Source organism: Lepidochelys olivacea (assembly GCF_965140295.1).
Source record: "Lepidochelys olivacea isolate rLepOli2 genome assembly, chromosome: 22".
Lineage (NCBI taxonomy): Eukaryota > Metazoa > Chordata > Testudines > Cheloniidae > Lepidochelys > Lepidochelys olivacea.
Genome location: NC_140432.1, coordinates 9,559,845 through 9,571,941, shown reverse-complemented (window position 1 = coordinate 9,571,941; position 12,097 = coordinate 9,559,845). Strand labels below are relative to the sequence as shown.

General features: G+C 46.1%; 1 protein-coding gene across 1 annotated transcript in view; it reads left to right on the top strand.

Annotated features, from left to right (window-relative positions):
* Positions 1–8,466, top strand: part of ADAMTS8 (ADAM metallopeptidase with thrombospondin type 1 motif 8) — a 31,651-nt gene extending 23,185 nt beyond the window's left edge. Inside the window, exon 9 of the mRNA XM_084611937.1 lies at positions 2,098–8,466. Within this exon, the coding sequence (XP_084468063.1) occupies positions 2,098–2,830 (733 nt within the window). The 3' untranslated portion in view covers positions 2,831–8,466. The remainder of the gene's footprint in view (positions 1–2,097) is intronic.
* Positions 8,467–12,097: the final 3,631 nt, after the last annotated feature.

Here is a 12,097-nt window from a genome sequence, read left to right as displayed (position 1 = left end):
CATTAACTTTTAAAGGTATCATGATATTATTAAGGTTGCAAAAACAATTCTCTCTCTCTCTCTCTCTCTCTCTCTCTCTCACACACACACACACACACACACACACACACACACACAAGTTTAGACTCTAAACTACTTGTCAGTCAGGCAGATTCTGATCTACTTTGCACCAGTATAAATCAGGCATAACTCTGTTGGTTTCCATAATGTTAACCTGGATTTACACTAGTGTAAATGAGCTCCGAATCCAGTCAAGTGACCCTGTTCTGTTCGTTATCTCTGCCTCAAACTCCATGAAACTTCTGCAAAGTTTATTCCTTATGTAACCCAATCAGTGCCTGTTGCTTTCAACATTATCTGGTGCCACTGGCATGGGCTTGGTGCTCTACCAAGCACACAAAGTCAGTCCCTGCCCTGAGCGGAGAGGTTGAATTTCACCTGCGTGCAGTGGGCCAGCACAAGACCTATGCAATGCTTGCATGGCTCAATGATCTCATGCTGGCCTGACACGCTGGTGAGTTTTGTTGTCTGGGCCAGAGCTTAAAGAGGGTATAAATCAGTGTATTGCCACTAACATCAATAGAACTGTGGCAACTGACACCATCCGAAGAGCTGGCCCTGTGTGCTTAAAGGTTAAACTTCAAGCAGAATAATGCTAGCCAACAGAGCCCAATATAAAAGGCTTCTTGGAAAGAGAGTAACAAAGGGCTGAGATATCAAATTCCATGTGGCGAGATTACTCCCAAAGTCCAATTAGATTTCCTAAATGGTTTCCTTCCAGGGAACACAATGAATGGAACTTCCATTTGCCAATGAATTGTTTGTGGTTGACTAAAGAGAGATTAACGTGGTAATGACAGCCAAAAGGATTTAATCTACAAGAGATCCTATTAAGATCAGGGTTAAGGATGCCAGCGCGACGGAGAGCAGAATTCGACCCTAAGGCTTTGTTCCAAAATACTCTACGCATAATTGCAAGCCACAACGCAAGCCCTTGAAATGCCATGTGTGAATATTCCTGTCGGTTACAGGTGCTGACTTGTGCCAAGTGCTGGATTCTAGTGTGTTGCCTCATACCTGTCACAGATGATCATTATTGTTTGCTGAGCACAGACAATGTACAAGGCACAATGACAGAGTGTCCCTGACTTAAAGGCCTTTTAGTCCATAGCCATGACTCAGTGCTCACACTGCAGTCCCTAGGCCCCTGCATACTCCAGGATTCGACAGCAACACAATTTGCCCTGGAATCCAGCCCAGCGGCAAAACTGCACTCCAGAATCTTATTTCCTTTTTTTTAAAACCCAGTTGCTGTCTCTGATGGTTGCAAAGAAAACCGGATAGTTCAGTGGTTTGAGCATCGGTCTGCTAAACCCAGGCTTGTGAATTCAATTCTTGAGGGGGCCATTTAGGGATCTGGGGCAAAAATTGGGGATTGGTCCTGCTTTGAGTAGGGGGTTGGACTAGATGACCTCCTAAGGTCCCTTCCAACCCTGATATTCTATGAACCAAGTGCAACCAATGCAGAGATACATGCCTGAATCTGCAGACGGCCTGGAAAAATAGCTCAGACAGGTGTGAACTGCCCTCCTCATCTCACAGGAGATGTTAACTCTGAAACCTAAAGAGGACAATATAAATATCAGTAACTGCTGATTGTTTTAGCAGAAACATCCAGCCAGTGTTCTTATCCTCCAGCTCCAAACTGTCACTGATCCCTCCCCAGGTATCAAAATCCCCAGCTGCCTCATACCCAGCTGTCAAAACTCTCCTCTGTGTCCGTGATGAGGTCCCAATACGGATCTGAGCTTTCAGTACAAAACTCTGCAGCCCCATTGCAATGTAAAAATTTAGGGGCAGTGTCAAATAAAGGAAATTTCATATCAAAATAAATAATTGATTGCACGGCCCATTTTCACATTTTGTTCAGAAAAACCCTCCTGTTTAACTTTTTATCAGAGGCTGTCGTAGAATTTCCCGGCCACAGCACTGGAGTGCTGATTAGGTCAAGCTTGTCATGGGCAATATGCTAACCCGTCCCTGTACTAATTTGTTTGTAAGTTCAGGACGACAACCATCTCCTCTTGATTCATGCAGGTATGGATATAATGACATTGTCACGATCCCTGCTGGAGCTACCAACATTGACATCAAACAACGCAGCCACCGAGGGGTCCGACACGATGGAAACTACCTGGCTTTGAGAACCCTGGACGGCAAGTACCTCCTGAATGGAGACTTTGCCATTTCAGCCATGGAGCAAGACCTCCTGGTGAAGGGGACAATCCTGAAGTACAGCGGCTCTCTGACGACCTTGGAGCGGCTCCAGAGCTTCCAGCAGCTTCCGGAATCTCTCACCGTCCAACTGCTGACCGTCTCCAGTGAGGTCTTCCCGCCCAAGGTGAAGTACACTTTCTTCATCCCCAAGGACGTCCCCTTTAGCAAGCAGAAGGTCAAGGAGAAGAAATCCGCCAACATCATCCAGCCCATGCTGACCTCGCAGTGGGTTATGGGAGACTGGTCCGTGTGCTCCAAAACCTGCGGCTCTGGCTGGCAGAGGCGAACGGTGGAATGCCGGGATGTGGAGGGCCAGGCCTCTGCCACCTGCGACAAGGCTCTGAAGCCTGAGGACATCAAGCCCTGCGGCGACCTCCCGTGCCCCATCTGGCGCGTCGGCCCCTGGTCGCCGTGCTCCCGAACTTGCGGCGAGGGAGTGCGGACACGGAGCGCCACCTGCATTGACTATGAAGGAAAGATTGTAGCCCCTGAGAAATGCAGCTCGCCCCCACCCCAGACGGCGACGGCTGCCTGTGTACTGCAAGAATGCTGAGCCCGGGCAGGCCTAGTGCATCGGAGACGCATAACGTAGCCACCTATTAACCAGACCAGACCTGGCTTGGCAAGTCAAGCAGGGACGTAGGTTTAAAAGTGAACGTGCACTAATTGACCTGAGCAGGCCCCCGGGGGGCAGACCTGCTTGGAAGACTCTTTTCTGGTTTCATCCCCTGCCAATAGACATCTACCTCAAGGGGAGGGGGGGAGGAAATAGCCCGGGGGAAGGGAGGAGTCATGTGATTTATTTTTACCGGTCAATGGCAGATGAATTTTAATTTAAGGAGAGAGTCATATTCTAGGCTATTTCCCAAAAGAACGACCTGAGTTTCAGCCATGCCCACCCACTCTCCATTATTTACCATATGTGGCCTGAGAGACTCATCTGCAGGGAGGCTGAGGGGTAGGATAGCTGCACCACCTGGCTTGAAGGGATTTCCATTACATTCAGGGTTCACAATTTGGTTCAATGGCTCTCAGCACCCCCACTATACAAATTGTTCCAGCACCCCTGAGTTTAACAAAGATTTTTTTAAAAAAAAACCTGTGTGGGACAAAGGGCCTGATCCTGCCACCATTACTCAGGTACAATTCCCATGTTCTTCGGTGAAGACTGTGAGAGCAGAAGCCTAAAACGTGACCTTCTACTAATTTGGTAAATTCCAGTAGTGGTGTTCGGACCCAGGGCTTTGGTTCAGCCCATTTGAAGCTGGGCCCCTTTGCAAAACTTCTGCTGTGGATTGTGGCTCCGATTTCGGTCCCCTTTATCCCAACGTTTGGGGGTGTTTGGATCCAGGGGGCTTGTTCAGGGCCATCTCTTTTCTTAGATGGTTATATATGGCTGTCCACCATCTGGACAGATGGAAGGAGAGGGGACAAAGTCGGTCCATCAGTGGTGCACACTGCAGTGGAAGCCCTGTGAAAAGTCAACCTGCAAAGTCAAATCCAGCATTGCACATGCCCATCTGAATCTTTCCGACTTGTCTCTCTCAGTTAGCCTGCACAGACAACCAATGAACTGTTGCAAGAGGCATAGCATTGTGAGCAGGGGACTGAACTCCAGCTCCTCCTGAGCCTAAAGGACACTAATTCCTTTATGCAGCCTTAGGTGAGTCACTTAACCTCAATTTCCTCAGCTGTAAAATGGGGTTATTGGCACTACCCTGATTAACAAGATGTCATGAAGATTAGCTGATGTTTGTACAGTGCTTTGAAGAGTGAAATATTTATTGCATGATATAAGCTAGATGCTGCATCTCAACTATGCCTTGCCTCCTGACCAGGAGGGTGCGAGCTAGTGTTTCCTTGCGCATAGAAACCCTCCCTGGTTTACAGTAAATTCTCCCACTACTTTGCCCTGGTGTTGTTCTCCATCTGACCAGTCCTGACTAGAACATCTAAAACAGCTTCTCCCAAGGCTGGAGTCTTTTCTTTTTTTTCCCCAGCAGGGATTGCTGCCAGAGCTAAGTAATGTAGCCAGCTCTTCTCTCTCTGACCCAGATGTTGTCTGTCCCTAGTGCAGACATCTGGCCAGTCTCTGAACTTTCACCTTTCGAAGCAAGCGCCCTGTGCTACGCATCCGGTGAGACTGATCAGAGCTATTAGCAGCCTCTGGCTTTAGGGAAAATGTGCAAATTTACTTTTCATCAAAGTTTCTCAATAGGGGATCCTCATATTACCCAGAAGTTCCCTTTTCTTATGCCCCTACCCTGGGGACTCTTGAGCATCTTTCTCTCTTTTGATGCTCTCTCTCTGTCTCGCATGTGTACGGCTTCCATTTAATTGTTGGAAACAAACCACAGAGAACTAAAAAGGTCTCCATTTGTCTGTCTCTCTCTCTCTCTCTCTCTCTCTCTCTCTCTGCCTGTCTCATGTGTGTCCTTTTCTAATTAGGGCTGGGTGACCCTCCTGGAGGATAAGATTCTGTGATCATTGAAAACTATTCGGTGGAGGGGAAGGGTTCTCAAATCTATTGACCCTATTTTCCCTGTATTTTAATTCTAGGTTTTGCTAGCTCAAGCAAAGTCCGTACTATAGGGAGGGACATGCCAGCATTTCCCCATCAGAATAGTGGTGAGAGCAGATTACTAGGAGGCAGGATTCCCCGGTTCTGTTCCTGGCTTTGCAGCTGCTTTCTGACCTTGGGGAAATCGCGTCTGTTCTCTGTACCTGTGACTATGTCTACACAGTGACACCGAGCCTAGGTCGATTGACTCAGCCTCACAGGGATTGGCTGTGGGGCTGCAAATAGCAACGTAGAGATTTGGGCTCGGGCTGGAGCCCAGGCTCTAAGATCCACCCCCATTGCAGGGTCCCTGAGCCTGGGCTCCACCCTGAGCCTGAATGTCTACGCTGCAATTTTTAGCCCTGCGAGCCCAAGTGAGCTGACACAGGCTAGCTGCAGCCATGCTGTAGGTCTTCTATCTGTATAGGAGCAGCCTGGCCGAAGTCAGCTCCTTAAAGGTCAGCAAAGTATTGTTACAGAATGGGAGTGTTTGATGAGGCCCGACGGAAGCTATTTCAACCACAGATGTCAGCACTGAGGGCGCACTGTGTGGTGGGCGGCTGCAAGCCCTTGTAAGAGCCATTCGTTTATTTATTTATTTTTCGCTGTTGTTATTATTCCAAAAATTGACTCCTGCATCTTTGACTTGCTGCTCCTCCTGGGGCTGGCACTGCATGCAGAATGTGCTCTGGCAACCTCATTATGGGGGGTGCCCCAAGACAACATCCACAGTGGGGTCCCTCTTTTTTTTCCTGCAGTCGGTGACCTTTCAAACTAAAGCTGCTACGTGCAGTGTGCTAGGGGGCTCCCCGACCTTTACCCACTCCCTGAGTAGACCAGTGTTAACATTCTGCTAGCTTGGCCCACGTGAAAGGGCCCCATTAAACAGCCACGCCAAGGAAAAAGGTAAGGGGATTGACCCTTCCACCTTCGAATGGAGTTGGGATAGTGAAAGAGAAGTCAGTTTTGTTAATCTTGAACAAAGAAAAGTCTGGCTGCTGGGTGCACTGTATTTAATATAAGGGGCAGCAGGAATAGGAGAAGTGCGAAAACAAACATGTTGGTTCTTCAATTAAACTCTAGTCCTTTCTTTCAGGAAATCTAGCTAGCTCGTGCAAAGGTGTGTGGTTAAATTCTCTGGCTGCATTTGAATATTTCAACCAGTATCTCAAAATTGGGCGGAACCAAAATCCCAGATCTGAAAGCTCCTGATTTAGGGGTTCAAAATCCAGATCCAAAAGCATGGCCTATTCAACCTTGAGGTTTGGATCTAGACCCTTACAGAGAGAGGTTTGAGCTTTAAACTCTTATCAGAAGCTGGAGTAAGGAGGGTTGGTTCCTACCCACCTCTTAATAAGAACTGACCCAAACCTGGGCCCCAAACCTGAGCTGAACCCAGAGAGAACCTTAGCACCGCTGCGTCTGCATTTCTAGGTTCTGGGTGCAGATGTGCCAAAATAGCATGAGAACGGCTGTTTGGACCAGGAATCTTGCCAGAAAGCCTGTCCTCACCAGACATCTAGCTTAATTTTGAAGACCTAGAACATTCAGGCCCTGATCTTCCTCCAGCAGGATATGGATAACTTCCATTGAAGCCCAGTGAAGATATTCTTATCCTGGGGGTCGGCTGGAGGGAAGAAAAGACCCCTGCTGATCTGGTTGTTTCCTTTAATCAAACCACTGAATCTCAAGTTTGCCCTCCTCCAAATATGCTGGGAAATCTTTACAAATCCACATTGGGTTCCTTCAGGACGCAGTGGCTCACACGTTTCTCACCTTCCCTTCACTGATCTGAAAATGTGTATGTAGAACAGGTCATGAACTCAATAGCACTCTCCTCCAATATCATTTTACCGGTGTGTTACACAATATATGAAACGGACGGACCCGAGCCAGAGAGTGCACGTCGGGATCCAGACTTTGAAAACGTTCACAGCATAGGGGATCCAGAATTTCTGTTAAGCCCCTTTATGGAGCTAATGGACAGCTGCAAAGTTTGGATCCAGCGCTGAATTTCCCCAGAGTTTGAGGTTCAATTCAGGCCTCTCTAATGAACATACATGGAACGCTGCTCTAGCTCCAGGAATTTAAACCATCTCACACGCTCCAACAAATAGTTGGATGCTGAAGTCATGCTTTCTTGCTTTGGTATTTTTTTCCTTCGTGTGTGAGTGTTTAACTCAAAAGCAACTATGTGTTTTTTCTCCCAAGGTTGTAGCACCCATTTGAGATAGACTGCGATTTCTGACCTGAGATTTCCCTGAGATTGTGCCAAGAAAAACAGATGTGCTAATAATGAAGCCCACCCTGGTGTCAAACAAGCAGAGAGACCTCCTCCATCTGTTTATGTCCATGGCACAGTTCATTAGCTAGAACTCCTTGCATGTGCAAGTTCCCGGTTAGAGACAAATCCCAATCAGCGTGATATTTTTGATTAGCTCCCCAATTACTTTCTAGCTTGGCTTGTGTTCCCCTTAGTCCTAATAATGTGAAAGAGGAATCTTCGTCCCCAGTTCAACAAGGTACTGAAGAGCACATCTGGCTTTAAGCATGTGAGTAGATCTGTGGACTTCAGATGAGTTTAAAGTTAAGCATGGGTTTAAGTGATTCGCTGGATCACGAGGGGGGAATGCATCTGTGGTATAGAAAGCTCAGTTGAAAAAATACCATGGTGTTTTGCTGCATTGGTCCTTGATATGGAAGTAACATTATAGCAAGCATTTACACTGGTGCTGTTGTTTTATATTATTCAGCCCAGGCCTGTGTCTCTAAGCTTGAAGTGGGACTTCTTTACAACAGCTGCATTCCTGTTACTGAGGGTTAAGAGTTTTAACGCCAGCATGTGCGGTCCAGCCCTGACCACTGAAAAGTTGAGCTAACCTCGAGGTGACAAGGGCAGGAAACCTGCCAGTTCCTCATTCACGCCAATGTCAATCCTGTCTATTTTAAGCAGACCTTTTGAGTCTCTTGTTCTCACTCTTCCAGTTACTGTAGCTACTAGAGATTCACTCTCAGCACAAAATCTGGATCAGGATCAGAACTTCTTTGTGTGGTGTTCTGATCCCAGGCATTGGGGCCCAGGTCTGATACATACATTTCACTGGGTGATGATTGTTTTGGAATTCCTGACCTATCCTTCTCTTAGAAACCTGTAGCATTTATGGTGATGTAAGTCAAATAAGTTATATATAGGAGATATATATAGAGAGAAAGATGTATATATGTTTCCCTTCAGTGAAGGATTGTAGCAGTGTACTGAGCCTCTTCTGTAAGATATTTATTATGAATTTTTGTTTTGTACAGTAGCTGTCTGAAAAGAAGGTGTGACCATTTGTGTTTTAACATGCTGCTGCTGTCCGCCCCCATCGTACACCCGCAGTGGAGTTTTGGGGGAGGAAATCTCGCTAATCTTTCTAACTGCTTAGTTACACAACTGGTGTCTCACTACTGTTTGGTGTGCAAATCAGGACGCGATTTCCAATCAAGCTTTGTAATCATAACAAACCAATAGAAACAAACGTTCTAATTTTATTTTAACAAAGAAACATTTTCTTGTTTTATCCTGGGTTTGGTTTGGTTTTGTTAATCTTTGAAAATGGATAGTCCAGTTGTAATGCTAGCCTTTATCTCTTAATAAAGGACTTCCTGCAAGTTACCACATTGTCAGTTTTTGTTTTCCACTGGTTAGATTTGGTTTCATGAATACTTTCCTCTGTGTGTTTTATATGTCCAGGCCATGAGCCTTATTTCTGATCCTCACATTTCCTTTTTCTATGTAACTTTTCAGAAATATCTCTCTGGATTTTAAAATAATGAAATAAAACATTACGATAGGAGGCAGTCAAAATAAATCGGTGAGAAATTGAGGAGTTGTTTACATTTTACAGGTTGCTTATGCTGTGTTGTTAGGCACTGCAGAACTCTGTGACTTATTAGACCCGAGAAGAACTATGGTCTAGTCATTAAAATAGCAGGACTGCTGCGTTCTTCATTTAACTCTGCTGCCAAATGAATTACTCTGCATTTATATCAGTGTCAGAGAGAGCAGAATTTGCCCCTTATTATTATAAATGCAGCATCATCCTCTAAAAATACAGCTGCTAAAGTTTGGAACTTCTGACCTCATATTAGCTAGCAAACTTATCTGGATGTATGGACTGAGTTTAGAGGGTGTCTCACTTCATATAATATAGATGGTTTGCCTTTCTCAACGCGCATGTTAGCTGGACTTCCTCTACCTTCCCTTAAATGACTTAGGTCCTGATTCAACAAACCAGTTAAGCACATGCTTAAAGTTAAGCACGTACTTAGGTGTTGTGCTCAACCGGGGTCTTAGACTCCTACTGACTTGGCAAGGTATAACATATCCCTTTGCGTCTTATATATCCCTTCTGAATTTATCCTAGCGGCATTAAACACTAACGCCACTGACTTCAGTGGAGTTACTATGGATTTACACCGGTGTCTCTGAGCAGAAATTGACCCATTACTCTGTTTATGTTCTACTTGAGTTTGTCTGATTCCATGGTTGGTTCCCACAAGCTTTGCTTCTCTAGTCTGTGCTGTCACCAGAAGCCTTCTGCAAAAACACAGCTGGACATCATATAGAGGCTAAAGTTTATCTTCTTTGTATTACATGGTTGCTCGTCTGTTGTTCTGTTTAGACCTAGACCCCAGCCATAGGGATGGTTGACATGCCATCCATGGAAGGTAAAATAAAACCAGCACATACCATACATTTAAACCATGTTCCTTCCTGAAAACTGTTGTCACTGCAAGATTATGACTTGGCCAGTGAAATACAAAGCCTTGGGATTGAAATACCAAGGAGAATTTGAATAGAAAATTCTGGTCCCAAAGCAAAGTGAGCACCTCTGAAATGGCTTCTTTGCATCTTTCCAGTCTCTGGTTTCTTTGCCAACAAAGAGACATGTGGGATGGGATCTGGGGTGGTTGGGTCTCCCTGTGGTAGGGCCCGGGCTGCTCAGGACAATGGGGTTCAAACGTTGCTTTAAGCCATGTTTGTGCTTCCCCCTGGTGGTAATTTGCACCTTGATTACACACTGGTCGCCCACGGCCAGAGATTGCTCTTGTGCTATTGAAGGTTTGTCATGCTATAGGGACACACTGGCCGGGCCTCCTTTCCCCCCCTAACTGGTGGCATGGCACAGATGTTACTGCAGTACATCTATACCCTAAGGAATCTCCCAGGCAAAGGGACAGACTCCTGAAGAGTCTGGTTAAGTTCCTTGGGCTGCCAGTGCGGCATAGAACAGCCAAAATGCAGCAGAGGATCACTCCTTGCCTGGCTTTGCCCTGCAGTGCAGGGATGGTGCCTCCCCACCGAGCTGGCCCTCTTGGCATACAAATGGTCTACGTTCCATGCACAAGCTCCCTCTGTCCTGCCCCCAGCTTGAACAATGGAGCTGCACCAGGAGTTGCTTGCGGGACACCGGTTCCAATGGCTTCAGGCATGTACTTGCAGCTTATCCATTTGCTTATTGTGGGAATGGTACCCTAACACGCCTCTGAGGTTTGGGAACCGTTGCTTTTACTTCCTTCCCGAAGATGGACTGGACAAATGGTGCTGATGGTGGAGGGTGTGGGTTGCTATTTTTGGTCTCAGCCCAGGAAAACCAGAAAGGGTTAATCCTCTACCATAGACAGTGCATGGTAGCCTACTCTACATGTCGCTATGTTAGTGGGCATAAAAATGCATGACACCCTATTTATAACCTTGTGTACCATTAATTTTAGACAACTTCTGTTGGCCCCCTGTACAGCTGGGTCCTACCTTTCAGCTCATTAGAAAGCCAGACTGTCTTTTCAAATCGAAACATTGTTTTGCTCTTATGGCTGGAATTTCATGAGTATCGGTCAGCTTGGTGCTGCTGCATTTCGGTGAAGCCATGGGTGATAGAATATTAATGGGTAGCTAAAAGCTACCAACTAATCAGGCCTCAGTCTCACTACAACTAGATTTAAGAGGGGGAAGGTTATAAGGAAATGCATATCACTGGAGTTTCTCTGCAGCTGTTCCCTTTCGGGAAACAGAAAGCCTAGGTGACAGTGGGCAGTGAGATGCGCTACCTTATTTTTGCCAGGGAGAGAAGATGTGTCCCAGTCCTGGATTCACTCCATTCTAGCATGCAGAACTAGGGCTGTGACCCAGTGTCGAGGTTGCACTCCAGTTTGGGGTAATTATATTTTGTCAGCCTTCTTCCCTCACTGCAGATTTCCTTGGTTATGGCATTTCCGTCACTTCTCAGCCTAACGGGCTGCGTTGTGCCAAACAGTTGCTGCATTCCACCCCAGGAATAGCTGCACTTCAGCAGTGGGTGACGTGAGTCACGTACGTGTCTCTGTGCTGATGCAGAGCACTGTGCGGTCCTGTAGGATGAAATGTGCTACCTACTCACTTAATCCTATCAGGTCCTGAGCACTCGCCTTGAGTGCAGCATCCCTCACGATCATGCCATGAATGCACAATACATAGTAGCCATTCTCGTATAACGTGTGTGAGCTGTACTGGAGATGGGCCCAAAAATCTAAAATTCCAGCCAAAGCCAGATTCCCACCACTCACAAGGGGCTAGGGCAGTGATGCTCAGATTGCGGCTGGCTCTTTAATGTATCCCCTGCAGCTCTTTGCAGCCCATGATATTAAAACAGTGTGATTTAATTAGTAACCAATCAGGATACTTTTACTACATTATTAACCAATTAAGTTATCAACTTGCACTAAGTTATTAACTTATTTGCCATAGACTTATATATAAACTAAATATTTCCCCATCAGATTGTTTAAATATGAATAGTAAATGAAACAATGAATTCGCAATACTGGGGCTCTTTTGGGTAACATTGATCGCCAATTTGGCTTTTGAACCGCTGAGGTCTGAGTACCACTGCTCTATCATTAAGTATGCAGCCATGGATTTCGTTCTCTCTTACTATCCCCTAAATAAGTGGACTGATTTCCAAAGGTGCTGGACACTTGCACTTCCAGTGACATCAGTGTGATTTGTTGGCATTTAGAGCCTCTGAAAATCACTCCACTTTCATGTAGGTGTCTAAATAAGAATTTAGGGGCCTAACTTTGGGCACCCAGGTTTGCAAAGTTTGGCCATATAGGACCTTAGTCTGATCGCTCTTCCACCAGTGCAAATGGGAGAGTAACGCTACTGAAGCCAAAGGAAAAGTGGGGGTCAGAATAAGCATTATAAAGCCAGCCTGGGTCAGAAGGAGGTGGGTGTGACAG